This window comes from Paramisgurnus dabryanus, chromosome 4 (genome assembly GCF_030506205.2).
Source record: "Paramisgurnus dabryanus chromosome 4, PD_genome_1.1, whole genome shotgun sequence".
NCBI classification, from domain to species: Eukaryota; Metazoa; Chordata; class Actinopteri; order Cypriniformes; family Cobitidae; genus Paramisgurnus; species Paramisgurnus dabryanus.
The window spans coordinates 24,499,218-24,515,737 of record NC_133340.1 but is presented as its reverse complement, the minus strand read 5'-3'; the positions used below and the strand labels follow the sequence as shown (position 1 = coordinate 24,515,737).

Here is a 16,520-nt window from a genome sequence, read left to right as displayed (position 1 = left end):
TCAACTTTTATCTAGAGAGAAAAAATAAGAACTGCTTACCTGGTAGCCATCTTGAGTGTCACAGTCAATTGTTTCCCTTCCAACAATTTTTGTTTTAAATGTTAGTTCCTTGACGGCTTAAACAATGATTGAAAATTGTTGCGGAGGATGAGAAAATTGGACACATTCATATTCCTTATTATTGTCTCTACATTCACCAATGATCACCAAATACCACATGTTTCTTTACTGTAAATGTTTATAGTATGAACCTTTATATTTTATAGATTTTTTAATAATAAATATTTCCATGTCAAAGAACCCAAATCCAGTCATGGACACATTGCGGTAATGAAAATTTTCCCCTTAAATGTGGAAAAAGCAACAGAATTGGTTTGTATGATGTCATTTGAAATTATGTGCAAAATAGTACATGAAGAGATGTTTGTAATTGCATGCTTCTTATTTTGATAGCATTTACTTTTTTATCAAAATGTTTCATGACACCTCATCAGTCTAATTTCGCGAGAATCCCTCTTCACTTCAGCTTTCTCTTCCTCTTCGTTTTGTCCTTCACTTTCTTCTCTGTCTTTTTATAGTCCCGGGCGCTCACCTTCCTGCTACGACAATGAGATCGTTATGATGAACCATGTATATAAGGAGCGCTTCCCTAAGGTTAGATACACACACATGCACATTTACATACAGTAGCTTTCCGAATGGGCACATATTTTAAGGTTCAAAATGAGCCTTTTTGCAATACCTACCAACCATAAAAATGCTTATAAACGCTGTCTGTGTGTCGTGTCCAGGCCACGGCTCAGATGGAGGAGCGCCTGGCTGAGTTCATCGAGTCCTACTCGCCCGAGAACGTGTTGCCGCTGGCCGACGGGGTCCTCAGCTTCATCCACCACCAGATCGCTGAGCTGTCCCGAAACTGCCTGACCAAATCGCGCGAAGGCCTCATCACCACTGTTTACTTCTATGAGCTGCAGGAGAACCTGGAGAGACTTCTGCATGATGTAAGATATATTTCAGCTGATATGTCTGTGAATGGATGTCCCACTTCATATATTTATATATGACACTGATTGAAATGAGAAAATGTGGGAAATGTTTGGTTGGTTAAGGCCTTAATCAGTTCTTTAATTATTTAAATGTAATAGATTTTAAAAATAAATACATTTTAAGAAACTTATTGAAGAATCTCTTTTGCTTTCTATACCCATCAGGCTTATGAGCGATCAGAAAGTACAGAACTGACCTTCATCACTGAGCTGGTGAAGAAACTCCTCATCATCATCTCTCGTCCCGCCCGACTGCTTGAATGCCTGGTGAGAGTCCACACATGCACTTGTATACACGCGTCTTAAAACCACCTTCCACAGGCATGATCGCCTCTTCGGCATACGTTCAATGGTTGCCATGGCAACTGGCTGATGGGGCCACCAAGGGTCACAAAAAGAAAGTGCAATAGGCTGAAAGGATTCAGTAACAAAACCTTGGCTGGTATTATTCAACACAAACACGACGTGTGTTTGATACTGCCGTCACTAGCGATGTTGATCAGTGGAGCGATTGGTGCATGCTGGGAATTTTCAGGTTTTTTCTAGATGGGAGACGACTTGGTGGGAATTTTGAAATGAACAATTGATCACATAATCATGCCAGGTGTATTATGTTTTAGGGGTCGAACGATATGTACTTTTCAGGGACAATATATATATATATATATATATATATCGGTACAAAAGTCTTAAGCCACCACAACCACTTGTTGTTTTAGCAAGTTGGTAAGTTTAAATGTACATCCATATTTATTTTTCACTTTTTTTATTAAGATACAAACAAAAAATAGAGTAAATATGCACAGAAACTGAAAAACAAAACATTTTGAGGAGACTGAAGTCATTTGATTAGAATTAGAAATTAGGATTTAAATTAATTTACGTTGCCTGCTATTGCTCAAGTGGAGGGGGAGTTTATCCTAAATACTTGACAATTCAGCTTATATTTTTAATATTTTTATTAATTAAGTGCTATGACTAATTTATATTAATTATATATGATCAATATACCATTGCAAAAGCAACAAATCTAATGATGGCCTAATGGGGCATACACACCAAATGCGAATTCAATGATTTGCGCGAGTAGATTACATACAAAGTCAATGCAAAGCCACGATAGAGACACGAATAGACGCAAACTCGTGTGGGGCAATACGAAAGACACGAATCGGCTGGTACTATTGCCTCAAAAACACACGCTATTCGCCTCAAACTTGAAAATATTAAACTCAAGCGAACAATTCGCATGACACAAAGTTAAATCCCGTGAGTTATCTAAAGAGAGGAACCTGATGCCTCGTGTTTGGTGTAGTGCTTTAAAACAAGTCTCTAATTCTGAGAACTTTTAATATTATTAATAACACTTATGCTGTATTCACACCAAACGCGGCAGAGGCGGCATTATTTACACGTAGTTGGAGCTTGAACATTTTGAGTTTACTCGCGTTATTAACGCGTGAAATTCTAGTCATTCGAGACATTCATTCGGAAATTCGCGTCATGGGAGGGGCTTCTGCGACTCCCCTCACTTCCTGTAATCACGTCACTACTAGAGCAAGCTCCTGATTGGTAAACGCGGCGCGATTTTTCGCCAAAGATTTTTTGCGCATTTTTCGCTGCAACGTTGAATTCACGTCATTCATGCGTCAATTTGTGTCTACTGCGCCGCGCTAAACGTCTCATTTGCGCCACAAGATTTCCAGATGCGTGTAAACACGTCTTTACATTGACTTAACATTGAAATTACTCGCGCTTGACGACTCTACCGCGGCTGGTGTGAACGCAGCATAATAATACTACTAATAATAAAAACATACAAAGTATCGGACTCGCGACTCCCAACAAATCAGATGGGCCAACAAATTTATCTTAAACTAAATAAAATTAAATTCTAATTTCTAATTCAAATGTAATAAATGCAGGACTCTTCAAAAGAGTTCAAGATTGGTGACATCAGAGGTCATAGTAAATATAGATTTTTTGACATTTTGTTATGAAAATTTTGTTTCTTTTAGATTTTGTGTACATATTTCTTGTTTGTATTTTAGAAAAGAGAGCAAAAGTAAATGTAGATGGTCATTAAAACTTTGCTAAAACAACAGAGCTGGTGATGACCTAATGCTGGTTACACCCCAAATGCAAAGCATCGCGTTCCTCGCTCTAGATTACTCACGGGATTTAACTTGGTTTCATTCAAATTTTTTGCTTGAGTTAAATACTTTCAACTTGTGCCAAAACACAAGCTATTCGCCTCAAAGGAGTCTTTGCGCCACCTAATTTGCGTCACTCGCATCGTCGCGTCTATTCGCGTCTTATTTTTATATGTAATCTACTCGCGCAAATCGCTGAATTCGCGTTTGGTGTGTATGCCCTATAAGCCTTTTGCACAATACTCTATATAAGAGGCAATTATACAAAATAATATTTGACTGCTAAATGCAGCAATTGAGCTGTCCAGTAATCCTTCTCCATTTCTCTTTCCAGGAGTTTAACCCTGAAGAATTCTACCATCTTTTGGAGGCGGCAGAGGACCACGCCAAAGAGGGGCAGCTAATAAAAGCAGACATCCCACGATACATTATCAGTCAGCTCGGATTGACCAGAGATCCGTTGGAAGGTGCGAGAGAGAGATGCATTAAACATCTTTACAGGAAACGCTTTGATCTCCAGAGGCAACGAGAGTAGAGGAAGAGAGGAAGGCAGGGAAATGTGGGTCACACTTAGATTATGAAACAGGTTAGGCACACGAGCGATCGTGAATTTTGTATTCTTGCCAGGAACATAGGGAAAGGTGTAAGTAGTGCTGCGAATCTGGCAAACAGCAGCCGGCTCCGAGTAATGGGTTTTTATAAAGACATACACTTACAGACCACTCATCGGTTTTCGTCCCTGCACAGCACAGCTAGACTTTACAAAACACACAGAAAAATGTCTTGATTTGTGCAGGGTGGTGCGAATGAGCTATTTTTATTTTGCAGCAATATCATCCATTAGCGTTATATATTCGATATCCCGTCCTTAATGCTTCTTGGGAGTTACGTTTGGGCAAAAAGGCTAGACCAAATCTGTTCAGACGTTATTTTTTGTTGAATGAACTTAATTGAATTACGTGGAAGTTTTAACGATTTAATTAAATTCATTGAATGCTCTCTCGTCACAGAGTTTGGCACAGCATTCCCCTGAAGTTGTCTCCGGGTTAAGAGTAATGTTGTCTGGTTTGAAATCCGGCACATAATTTATCCTCTCCCAGATTTGAAACGGCCGATTTATCACGTGTCTGACACTGTAGCATCACTGGGGAAACCGATTAGCTTGGCTCCGTCAAATCTGGTGTGAAATTGCTTTGACACGTTTGAGTCACTTTACATTTGTTCTGTTTCCCAACTCCAGAAGATGCCCTGTTTATTTGTTTATAATCCCAAATGTCATTATACTCAATTCAGCTACTAAAGATAAACCCGCTGTTTGTGTTTTTATTTTGATGTTGTTGTTTTCATCTTTATTTAGATCAGTGATGCTTCAGTTTTTTCTCTCTAGACTACACGGTTGCCTTGGTGACCGAAGGTGTCGTTTTTAGACTCCACTGTGCAATATGCCGCTAAACTGCTTATTAAAGACAGATGGTGAATTATTTATGTCTTTAAGATGAAATTATTCACTAAAGAGCATTGCGCAGAGCATCCTGTTAATTCATTAGACTATAATATATTTAGTTTTATTGTTTAGTCTGTAAATACACTAAATACAAATATTTACCATTGTAATACCATATTTTTGGATATACACTATAGTAATATGATATTTTCATGTACTGTGGTGTATAAATGTGTTAAAGGGGCCATGGCACAAGACTTTTTTAAGATGTCAAATAAATCTTTGATGTCCCCAGAGTAAGTGTGTGAAGTTTTAGCTCAAAACACCTTATACTTTTATTATAGCATGTTTAAATTGCCACTTTGTAGGTGTGTGCAAAAATGTGCCGTTTTGGGTGTGTCTCTTTAAAATGCAAATGAGCTGATGAAATTCAAACACTGATCACAATGATGGTGGTTTCTTGCGATTAAAACTCAATTGTGCTTTTCTCTGCACTAAATGGGAGTGCTGTGCTCCTTATGATGTCATAAGAGCTCCTTATGACATCATAAGGAGAGCCAAATTTCAACAACCTATTTTTCATGTGCTTGTAGAGAATGGTTTCCCAAAACCAAGTTACTGGATTGATCTTTTTTACATTTTCTAGGTTGATAGAAGCACTCGGGACCCAGTCATAGCACTTAAACATGGAAAAAGTCAGATTTTCATGTCATGGTCCCTTTAATTATGCCGTGTGCACCGTGGGGTTTCTAAAAATCCTAGATCACATTGTAAATCAAAGACAGAAAGATTATGTACAGTTATGATTTTTTTTTTAAATTCTGCATTTCTAGGCCAATAGAAATTGCACTTTTTTGAAGATTTGCAAATGTTTAAAAGCCAGATTGTTACAATAATCACAAACATGTTTTGGAACATTACACTTCTAAAAAATAGTAGTAGGGCATCGAAATGAATATTCTTGGTTGAAACTTAAAATAATCGATACATTTGGCTAAAATGTGTTAACTGGAATTAAAAATTTAATTTAATAAATGTAATAATTGTAATAATTGGAAAAATACAAACCAATAAAATAATCACACCTTAAGGGCTGGTCACAATAGACTTTGAGCATGCAAGTATTTTTGGGACTTTACTGGAAATATGGGCGTGGAGTGGGTCGTCAATATAAGTTTTTTTGGCTTCGTTCATTTTAGCTATTCTATAGAGAGAAACATCATGCAGCAACATACCATTTTTATACTGGTGATATGAATTCACAGGTCAGAGTTCAACAGATTTGAACTCTGTTACACAGCGAAATAACATTTGCATGCGTATGAATGGAAGTCAATGGAACAAAAAGTCTAGTATGACCGCCCCTTAAGCAGCAAACCAAAATTTGATGAAAATAAAACAATATTCTTCATTCCAGAATAAAATTTAACAGCTATTTTTATCTAAAATGTATGTAAAGTTATAAAAACTATTATATGCAAAACAGTAAGACACCGCATGGCAGTGAGCCTCTGTTCTGCTTATATTAACATGCTTTAAATCGGAGCGGCATTTATTTTCGTTTTATATTTTTGGACGAAAGCTTGAAGCTATTGGGTCATAACTTGAAAATCTGAGTTTTTCCATGTTTAAGTGCTGTAATTGGGTCCCTAGGGCTTCTATGAATCTAGAAAATCTGAAAAAGATCAACTCAACCCAGTAACTTACAGTAGGTATGCCATTTTGTGCAAGCATTGGAAAAATTAGGTTGTTTAGATTTTGCCTGTTTTGTGATGTAGGTAGCAAGGCCAATTAAAATAATACTGCCCCTTAACCTGCACTATCCAATCACGGCACTGCAATTTAGTGCAGAGAGAAAGAGAGAAAAATAATTCAAAGCACAATTAAGTTTCAATTGCCACAAACCACCATTATGCCAATCAGTGGTTGCATTTAATCAACTCATTTGCATTTTAAAGGACACACCCAAAAACGGCACATTTTTGCTCAGGCCTACAAAAGGGCAATTTTAACATGTTATAATAAATTATCTGTGGAGTATTTTGAGCTAAAACGTCATATAAGCACTATGGGGAGAACAAATGCTTATTTTACATTTTTTTTAAATCTCATAATATGACCCCTTTAAAATGACGATAACAACACATGTTTGTTTTTACTTTTTAAGTTCCTCTCTATGGTGTCCATACAGTGAATGCTTGTTGTATATGAATGTATTAAAAGATTTTACAGCAAATATCATCTTGATTATGTAGATGTGGTGAATTTGGAGAGTTATGACAGCGAAGGACCACACACGCCTGAAACGGACGACTCTGCAGAAGTGAGTTTGTGTGGTGTTGTTTTTCAGGAACTCCAAATAATGAATATAAATGTGACCCTGGACCACAAAACCAGTCATAAGTTGCACAGGTATATTTGTAGCATTAGCAAAGAATATACTGTATTGTATGGGTCAGAATTGTAGATTTTTTTTAATGCCAAAAATCATTAGGATATTAAGTAAAGATCATGTTCAATGAAGAAATTTTATACATTTCAGTATATAAAAATGTATTTATCATTAATATGTGTTGCTAAGGACTTCATTTGGACAACTTTTTCCCAGAATTTCAAATAGTTGTATCTTGGCCAAATGTTGTCCTGTCCTAACAAACCACACATTTATGAAAATCTAATTTATTCAGCTTTCAGGTGACCCTTATGACTGGTTTTGTGGTCCAGGGTCACAAATGGTCTTTTTGCTAGAAATTAAAGTGAAGCTTATGATTATAGCATACAGGGAAAAATAAATTAATCTTTCACATATTCAGTCTTATATAAGCGTGCAGGTCTCTCACCCTTTATCACAGAAGCATATTCATAAATGAATGAGCTCAACTGGAGTAATTATTCCAGCGGCAGTGAATCAGGATGAAAGGATCTGAAATGAAATTATGCTCCAGTCGACTTATTTCCGCTGTACTGAATCACGTTTTCTCTGGTTTCATCTCAGGGGAAGCTCAAAGCCATGAAACCACCCTGTGAATCAGACTTTCAGACTATCAAACTCATCAGCAATGGAGCATATGGGTGAGAATACTCACTTACAGTGCGACATTATACCTGTCAAATTACACACACACACACACACACACTTATCTGAAGGCATATGTCAGAATTTTATTAGTTACACTTTTAAAAATAAAGGTGCTTAAAATGTCCCTCACAGCGAGAACCATTTTTGGTTCCTTGTCTCGATTCTAATTAATTTCAAATTTGGAAACTGAACAATAATTGAAGCATTCTCAGGTCAAATCATAATAATGTCAAGGTTGTGCACAACCCTCTCTCTCTTTTATTGTAGAGCTGTATATCTGGTCAGACACAGAGATACGCGACAGCGCTTTGCCATGAAGAAGATCAACAAGCAGAACCTGATCCTGAGGAACCAGATCCAGCAGGCGTTTGTGGAGCGGGACATCCTGACCTTCGCAGAGAATCCCTTCGTGGTCAGCATGTTCTGCTCATTTGAGACACGCCGGCACCTGTGCATGGTTATGGAGTACGTAGAGGGTAAGATGTCACATGCACACTTTCCCTGCAGTACATCAGCAGAGCGTTACCGTGTTTTGTTGTGTATTGTTGGAAAGTATTTAAATGAATAAGTTCTGAGTGTGAGGCTTCAAACTTTTTAAATAGCATTATGTACTAAGTGTTACTGTTTCATGATGGATGCAAAATTGCCTCCATTTCTCTTCTTTAGGGGGCGACTGTGCGACTCTTCTCAAGAACATCGGAGCTCTGCCTGTGGAGATGACCCGGATGTATTTTGCCGAGACGGTTTTGGCACTTGAATACATTCATAATTATGGCATCGTACATCGGGATCTTAAACCAGACAAGTGAGTAAGAGAAATAGAGAGGTGTCTCTCTCAGGATAGTTGATCAAAAAATTCAATTTCTGTTTACGTTTACCAACCTGTATGCATAGGCAGAGTTTCACGTTTGTGCTGGGGGGCACCTATCAGCAAACAAGGGTACAGCAATACTTTGAGATTAGCGAGAGAGTGCAGCTTTATGGTTTTTATATATGGTTTAAATGAATTAAAACCATTTAAACCTTAAAGGAATAGTCTACTCATTTTCAATATTAAAATATGTTATTACCTTAACTAAGAACTGTTGAATCATCCCTCTATCATCTGTGTGTGTGCACGTAAGCGCTGGAGCGCGCTGCGACGCTACGATAGCATTTAGCTTAGCCCCATTCATTCAATGCTGCCATTTAGAGATAGAGAAGTTAGAAGTGACCAAACACATCAACGTTTTTCCTATTTAAGACGAGTAGTTATACGAGCAAGTTTGGTGGTACAAAATAAAACGTAGCGCTTTTCTAAGCGGATTTAAAAGAGGAACTATATTTTATGGCGTAATAGCACTTTTGGGAGTACTTCGACTCGCCTGAAAAGTCCGCTCCCCTTCTCACTCTCATAATGGGAGAGGGAGGGTGTTACTGCGCCAAGTCGAAGTACTCCCAAAAGTGCTATTACGCCATAAAATATAGTTACTCTTTTAAATCCGCTTAGAAAAGCGCTATGTTTTATTTTGTACCACCAAACTTGCTCGTATAACTACTCGTCTTAAATAGGAAAAACGTTGATGTGTTTGGTCACTTCTAACTTTATCTCTAAATGGTACCATTGAATGAATGGGGCTAAGCTAAATGCTATCGTAGCGTTGCAGCGCGCCCCAGCGCTTACGTGCACACACACAGATGATAGAGGGATGATTCAACAGTTCTTAGTTAAGGTAATAACATATTTTAATATTGAAAATGAGTAGACTATTCCTTTAACATACTCCGTCTATCCAATAAATATTAAAATTAGACAAATAAAATATGAATTCTTATATTTTTATTTCATTAATCGCTCAGATAAAAGCATATTATGCTCTGGTATGGGGGGTCAGTGCCCCCCCCAGCACCCCTCCAAACTCTCCCCATGCCTTTATGGCTTAATTTTTTCTATGGAAAGTCCCATTATTACACAAGACCTAAAAGATGAATGAATGCACATGTAAATAGTTGAAAATAATTATTTTTAACAGGTTCTCACAGTCAGTGAGGTAATTTGGTAGGCCTGGGTTAATCATTCAAAAAAATCAGTTCTCCAAAGTAATTCATACGCAAATGTGCAATCTCTATGCAAATCAGCGTTTAGTAATCACAAATGACTGGAAAACCCAATGAAGTTTATTCATGAAAAGGTGCGGGAACTCTGAATTTTGAATACGTGAACCACTGATCTGTTAAACATTGCATAATGTGTGTTGAAAACCTTTAAAGGTTATTATTTCAAGTTAAATCAAGCCTGTTGTTTTCTGTTGACACCGAAACTTGCTGTATTTATTTACCTCACGCCCCGTGGTTCTTCTCCACAGTTTGTTGATCACATCGATGGGTCACATTAAGCTGACTGATTTTGGCTTGTCAAAGATGGGGCTCATGAATCTGACTACTAACCTGTACGAGGGACGGATCGAGAAAGATGCCAGGGAGTTCCTGGACAAACAGGTACACAACTTCAAAAGTGATTTACTAGCACAAAAACCTGTGATGTGGCTCATCCGCCCCTTCTCCGTCTCTTTAGGTTTGTGGCACACCTGAGTATATCGCCCCTGAAGTCATTCTCAGGCAAGGCTATGGAAAGCCAGTGGATTGGTGGGCCATGGGCATCATTCTCTACGAGTTCCTTGTAGGCTGTGTGCCGTTTTTCGGAGACACACCTGAGGAGCTTTTCGGCCAGGTGATCACAGGTGAGCAGACATGTCAATGTGAGTGTATCTTGCATCCTTGCATTGGTGTGGTCTCAAACAGAAGTAAATCTTGGCTTCTTCACTTTTGATAAGTATCACTCTCTGTTGCTAAAATGGTTAACATTGCCCTAAGATTAGTAACAGCAGTGTTGATTAGTGCAAAAACAAACTAGGTTCTCTAGAAATCACCTCTGTGTATTTTCTTGCAATGGTCTGTTAGTCCATGAACTGAAGTGCGATGAAGATCCTCAGCTGATGTCTGTGTGTTTGTTTATGTAGATGATATCGAATGGCCAGATGGAGATGAGGCGTTGCCTAGCGATGCTCAAGGTCTGATTTCCGCCTTGCTGCAGACCAACCCGCTTGTTCGACTGGGCACAGGTACGCCACAACCCAAGTTTACCAATAGTAGTGTGCTATTTATCAAGACAACATCGTTTTTAAAGTCACAATGGAACGGAAGTAGCGATCGTCAGAGTGAAACGGCTTCTAAAATGAAAAAGTAAAAAGTTAAGGCGGGGCTTGAATTTGTAGAGTATTGATTGGATCGTTGGAAGTTGGGTCATGTTGCTATTTGCTAATCGCTGCGATCTTTCCTGGTGATTGGAAAGAAAAAGAGATCTTTTCGAGGAAGGGAGGAGATTTTTCTTTATTTAAAAAAATAGCGAGGCTGTGCTGTGTCCTGAAAAGTCGCGTTTATAGTGCCGTTGTTAAGCACAACGATAAGTCGTGACTTGTTCATGTTACAGCACTAGCCTTGAGTACCTTATTGCTTTTATAAAACGGTTACCACACATTAGAAATATGAAAGCAAAGAAGTATGTATCAATGCAACTTTCATGAAGTTAAATCAGTAACAGCCTTACTTCCGCTGAAAAAAATTTTCTCTGACCAACTGTGAAGGGTGTGGAGTGATACACAAAATCGTTGGGTGCAGTGGTCATAGCTGTGTTTTATTATAAATAAAACACACCTATTGACCAATCAGAATCAAGGATTGGAACTAACTGTTTTAAAGCATGTGCTTACAATGAAGGCGAATGGGGCCTAGGGTTTTCTGAGATCTTGTACATTGATATCCAACATCTTGTGAATTTTAACTTACCATATTTGAATGTTTTTAAATCTGTAACAGGACTATTTAACTTTAATGTATCATTTGTGGGATTTTATAGTGTTTTTTGTTATGTTTGAAGCTTTACGGCTGAAAACAGAAGAAATATTTGAAGAGTTTGGATCCAAAACGCGATAAACGACATTTAAAAAAAAAAATTCCACCAAAATCAGTATTGTATCAGGTCAGTATTAAAAAGTAAATTCTTAATTTTACGCAAAATCTGATATCCGCAATGTTATTCTGTCATCTTTTCTCCCTATTTTCCAAACCACGACAAACACCAGTCCTCCTTCTCTGCAGAATGCAATAAATCTGCTCAACCAATCACAGCGCACCATTCCACGCATTGTAAACAATAATAGTGAAGATGGCAGAATCCTCGTTTTCCTCATCTACTTTGTACTTTGTGATCAACAAACAAACAAAAACAAAATAATACTTTAATGGCATTGATAAACCTGTGGTGATTTTCAGTGGCGGGGAAGAAACGTAAGCCATCAAAATCTAATAGTTTACGTGAGAGGCACTCGGGCGAAGGAAAAATGCCGGTTGTTGCTTGTTCTCACACGACAGCATTAAGCTTCTGTCATGCTAACACTTTGACCCCAGGGGATCTTATGAAAAAACTTTACATTATTTTACTCAAAGCAAACGAAAATCAAGCAGGACCAAAACATTGTACAGCTGAACGCTGTCAAAAAAGTTCAGCGACGACGTCCCAAGGATGACAGCAGCAATGACAGTGTTCTTAATATGACAAAGTAAGTGTTTTGATTAATGCCATTAATGTTTATTTATTTTTTAATCAGTGTATACAACTAGTCAACTAAATGAATATAACATGGCAAAGATGAATGCACATTTATATATTGATTCAATAGATTCATAGCATTTTGAAAAAAACTTGTCATGGATTTATTGCATTTTGCGGAAAAAATAATCTGTTTTTATAATAAATCTTTGAAAATCAAATTATGGATTTGAATTTTTTATGTTATTATAACCTAAAGATGCCATTTGAACGTTTGTAACAGAAAATAGTGGTTCTCATCTTGTCACTTTCTTGGTACAGAAAACAAGTTTTACCAAAATTAGTCAAAATGGATTTATTGCGTTTTGGAACCAAACTCTTCATTTGTCCGGTTGTGTTCCATAGATGTAAGAAAGACATTGAACATCATGAGGGTGAGTGAACTATTAACAAAGCACCTGTATCTAATTAGAATATTCTGTTTATTTTGTGCAACAGGTGGAGCATTCGAAGTAAAACAGCACTCGTTTTTCTCCGGCTTGGACTGGAATGGGTTACTCAGGCAGAAAGCCGAGTTCATCCCTCATCTGGAGTCCGAGGAGGACACCAGCTACTTTGACAGTGAGGATTTGCTCACATTTGCTTTCGCCCTTGATCGCCATCACAATATCTCACACCATCATCTTTCTCTCTCACCACAGCACGGTCCGAGCGTTATCGGCACATCAACTCGTACGATGAGGACGACACCAATGACGATGAGCCGGTCGAGATACGACAGTTCTCCTCCTGCTCGCCACGTTTTAGCAAGGTCAGTCCGACACTTTCTGAAAAGCACTCACATACTGCTCCTCTTGTATCTATCTGCCTTTTCTTTTTTTTCTTCTCCTTGTTTAATGGGATCCAAGGTCATCGTTGATTCGTTTCATGTAGGAAAGATGAGGACTTGGTTTTTATCAATATAATCAGAAAAGTTTAACATGCATAGTCTCTGAAAGGTTTTCCTTTTTCTGAATTGTCAGGAATTGTAATATGTTTACATTACAATGAAGTGACCTTTAAATTATTGAACAAAACCAGAGGACAAATCCAAGGGGCGCAACTCTGAAACTACAAATAGGAGTAAAGGACGTGATTTTACTGTTCTGTATCAGATTTCCCTTGGCCCACATGATGTTTGATTCGTACATTATTATCTTATTCATGAGATGAGGTATTAGTACTGCTGTTATGTATATACAAACATTCCCCTGATTACTAAATGATTATTAGCCTGTCGGACACCTTAGTAAAGCAGCGCTTGCCTCGGACATCTGGGTTTCAGGTGTATAGCAGTATGGAGCACCTGTCCCAGCTGGAGCAGAAGACCCCTGTAGTCACCCGTAGAGAGCACAAAGGTCGGCGTGATGACAAAATGGCCAAGAGGGAGAGTCTGGGCAGCTTCAGTATGAGGGACAAGAGCTGGAGGACAAGCTCGCCCGAAATGTAAGTGTGTGTGTGATGGGCAGAAATGAAATGAGAATTCCTTAAAACAAATTTAAATTGAAAGAAATCGTAAGTCTAGGATGGCATCTGGAAGTACAGCAAGTACTCAATAAAGTTATTGGGAATGGTTCAGGACACAAAATGTAGTTTGCATTTTAGTTTAAAGGGATGGTTCGGCCAAAAATGATATTAAACCCATGATTTACTCACCCCCAAGCTGTCCGAGTTGCATATGTCCGTCGTTTTTCAGACAAACACATTTTCGGATATTTTAGAAAATGTTTTAGATCTTTCAGTTGATTAAATGTAATGTTACGGGGTCCACCCATAGTCCACAACCTTCAAGTCCTAAAAAATTGCGTCCATCCTTCACAAATTAAATCCAAACGGCTCCAGGATGATAAACAAAGGTCTTCTGAGGGTAATCCGCGCTGTGTTGTTGTAGGAATATCCATATTTAAAACTTTATTAACGAAATTAAATACCTTCCAGTAGCGCCGCCATCTTAGTCGCGTCCGCATTCAGGATGAGAGCTTACGCAGCCTACGGAGGCTACTCTGCTGCTGCTCTGTGCCCCCGTCCTCCGAATTTGTCATACGTCACTAAGAAAAGTGCGTACACTACGCTAATACTCTCTCCTTAATGCAGACGCGACTAAGATGGTGGCGCTACCGGAAGGTATTTATTTTCGTTAATAAAGTTTTAAATATGGATATTTCTACAACAACACCGCGCGGATTACCCTCAGAAGACCTTTGTTTATCATCCTGGAGCCGTTTGGATTTATTTTGTGAAGGATGGACGCACTTTTTTTGGACTTGAAGGTCGTGGACTATGGGTGGACCCCGTAACATTACATTTAATCAACTGAAAGATCTAAAACATTTTATAAAATATCCGAAAATGTGTTTGTCTGAAAAACGATGGACATATGCAACTCGGACAGCTTGGGGGTGAGTAAATCATGGGTTTAATATCATTTTTGGCCGAACTATCCCTTTAAGGAAGAAACCTTTCCTAACATGTTGCAAATTAACTTCCCTCTTCTTTCCGTTTTATTTACGCAGGAAGCGCCTGTCATGCTCTGAGTCTCTGTATATGGAGGGTGACTGCAGTCCTCCAATGGGTGCCCGGCGACGTTTTTCAGCCCTCATGGACACGCACCGGTTTGCTTCTCAAGAGGGCGATGCAGAGCTTGTGGCGCGACTGTGGGGCACTAAGGCCTCTGGATCATCAGTAGAGGAAGCTACTGCTCCGTCATCACCAGGTGCTAATGAACAGAGGAATGCTGGGAAGGAAGTGATGTCAACAAGTGGCAGTAAGGCGCCAGGTGAAGTTATTAGAATGCAGCCAAGAACCGTCCAATAAGACTATTAAAAAAAGTTTAAATCTGTTTATGTAAATTTGCAGATAAGCCATCGAGACCAGGTGAGGTATCAGAACCACAACCCATACCTAATGCAGGGGCCACAGCACCCATCCCTAGGGAAACTGTAGCCTCGAGCGACCCAGTTGGTCAGCGAGCAACCAAGGATCTGGTGCTTCGACGAGCGCGCCATCAACAGCTGTCTGTTGATGGGGAGAAACACACCTCACGTCCCAGCAACAAGGTCATCAAATCTGCATCTGCAACAGCGCTGTCTGTCATGATACCTGGAGGTACAGTTCAGCCTCTTGTCACCGTCCATTTCTTGTTCATACCTTGGCATGTTTTCATAAGAGAAATTCATAAATGTTTGTCAATTTCTAGTTGAGCAGCAGTTGGGTAGCTCTCCGTTGGCCAGTCCTATGTCCCCACGCTCTCTCTCCTCCAACCCCTCTTCACGAGACTCCTCCCCCAGCCGCGACTACTGCCCCACGGTCACGGTGCTTCGTTCACCTATTACCATTCACCGGTCTGGCAAGAAGTACGGTTTTACCCTCCGTGCTATACGGGTCTACATGGGAGACACTGATGTCTATAGTGTGCACCATATAGTCTGGGTAAGAAGGGAAAACAATGATGACAAATTAACAAACAGAATTTTTTACTATTAAGCCATAATACTGTCAATTTTCAATTACAGCATGTTGAAGATGGAGGGCCTGCTCAGGAGGCGGGACTATGTGCTGGTGACCTCATCACTCATGTCAACGGAGAATCTGTGCATGGATTGGTCCATACTGAGGTTGTAGAGCTTATTCTTAAGGTGAGACATTAAATATGGCATTGTTCCTCGAAGTTAAAACTGCTGGTATATGATGTACACGGCCTCCAAACTTCTTTGCTTTATCAATGTTCAGAGTGGAAACAAGGTAACAGTGACCACCACACCCTTTGAGAACACCTCCATACAACAGGGACCAGCACGCAAGTCTAGCTACAAGTCCAAGATGGCCAGACGCAGTAAAAGGCCCATCAAAGAGGGTCAGGAGAGGTACAACATTCCTGCCGTCATTAACATCAAGAAAATTGGACCAGTTTCCTGTTTTGTCCATTTATATCTTCTCTCTCATCATTTACAGTAAGAGGCGCGGCTCTCTTTTCCGCAAGATAACTAAACAGTCCAACCTGCTGCATACGAGCCGTAGTCTGTCGTCTTTGAACAGGTCACTGTCATCCAGTGAAAGTCTTCCTGGCTCTCCTACACACAGCCTGTCCACTCACTCACCCACCCAGAGTTACCGATCAGCCTCTGACTCGTCCCACCTTGGTGAGTAGCATTTTTTCAAGGTTTCAATTATA

The 16,520-nt window shown here is 39.2% G+C and overlaps 1 protein-coding gene across 3 annotated transcripts in view; it reads left to right on the top strand.

Moving 5' to 3' along the window:
- mast1a (microtubule associated serine/threonine kinase 1a) overlaps positions 1-16,520 on the top strand; it is a 56,728-nt gene that overhangs the window by 33,670 nt on the left and 6,538 nt on the right. For 2 of the 3 annotated variants that reach the window (XM_065295310.2, XM_065295312.2), the window contains 20 exons: positions 579-654; positions 792-1,001; positions 1,212-1,313; positions 3,534-3,666; positions 6,899-6,966; positions 7,639-7,715; positions 7,990-8,198; positions 8,389-8,527; positions 10,068-10,200; positions 10,277-10,442; positions 10,722-10,823; positions 12,809-12,931; positions 13,012-13,121; positions 13,635-13,795; positions 14,863-15,125; positions 15,206-15,454; positions 15,546-15,778; positions 15,862-15,984; positions 16,079-16,212; positions 16,301-16,488. In XM_065295310.2, the coding sequence (XP_065151382.2) occupies positions 579-654; positions 792-1,001; positions 1,212-1,313; positions 3,534-3,666; positions 6,899-6,966; positions 7,639-7,715; positions 7,990-8,198; positions 8,389-8,527; positions 10,068-10,200; positions 10,277-10,442; positions 10,722-10,823; positions 12,809-12,931; positions 13,012-13,121; positions 13,635-13,795; positions 14,863-15,125; positions 15,206-15,454; positions 15,546-15,778; positions 15,862-15,984; positions 16,079-16,212; positions 16,301-16,488 (2,999 nt within the window). The remainder of the gene's footprint in view (positions 1-578; positions 655-791; positions 1,002-1,211; positions 1,314-3,533; positions 3,667-6,898; positions 6,967-7,638; positions 7,716-7,989; positions 8,199-8,388; positions 8,528-10,067; positions 10,201-10,276; positions 10,443-10,721; positions 10,824-12,808; positions 12,932-13,011; positions 13,122-13,634; positions 13,796-14,862; positions 15,126-15,205; positions 15,455-15,545; positions 15,779-15,861; positions 15,985-16,078; positions 16,213-16,300; positions 16,489-16,520) is intronic. The other variant, XM_065295311.2, reaches the window with a different exon arrangement.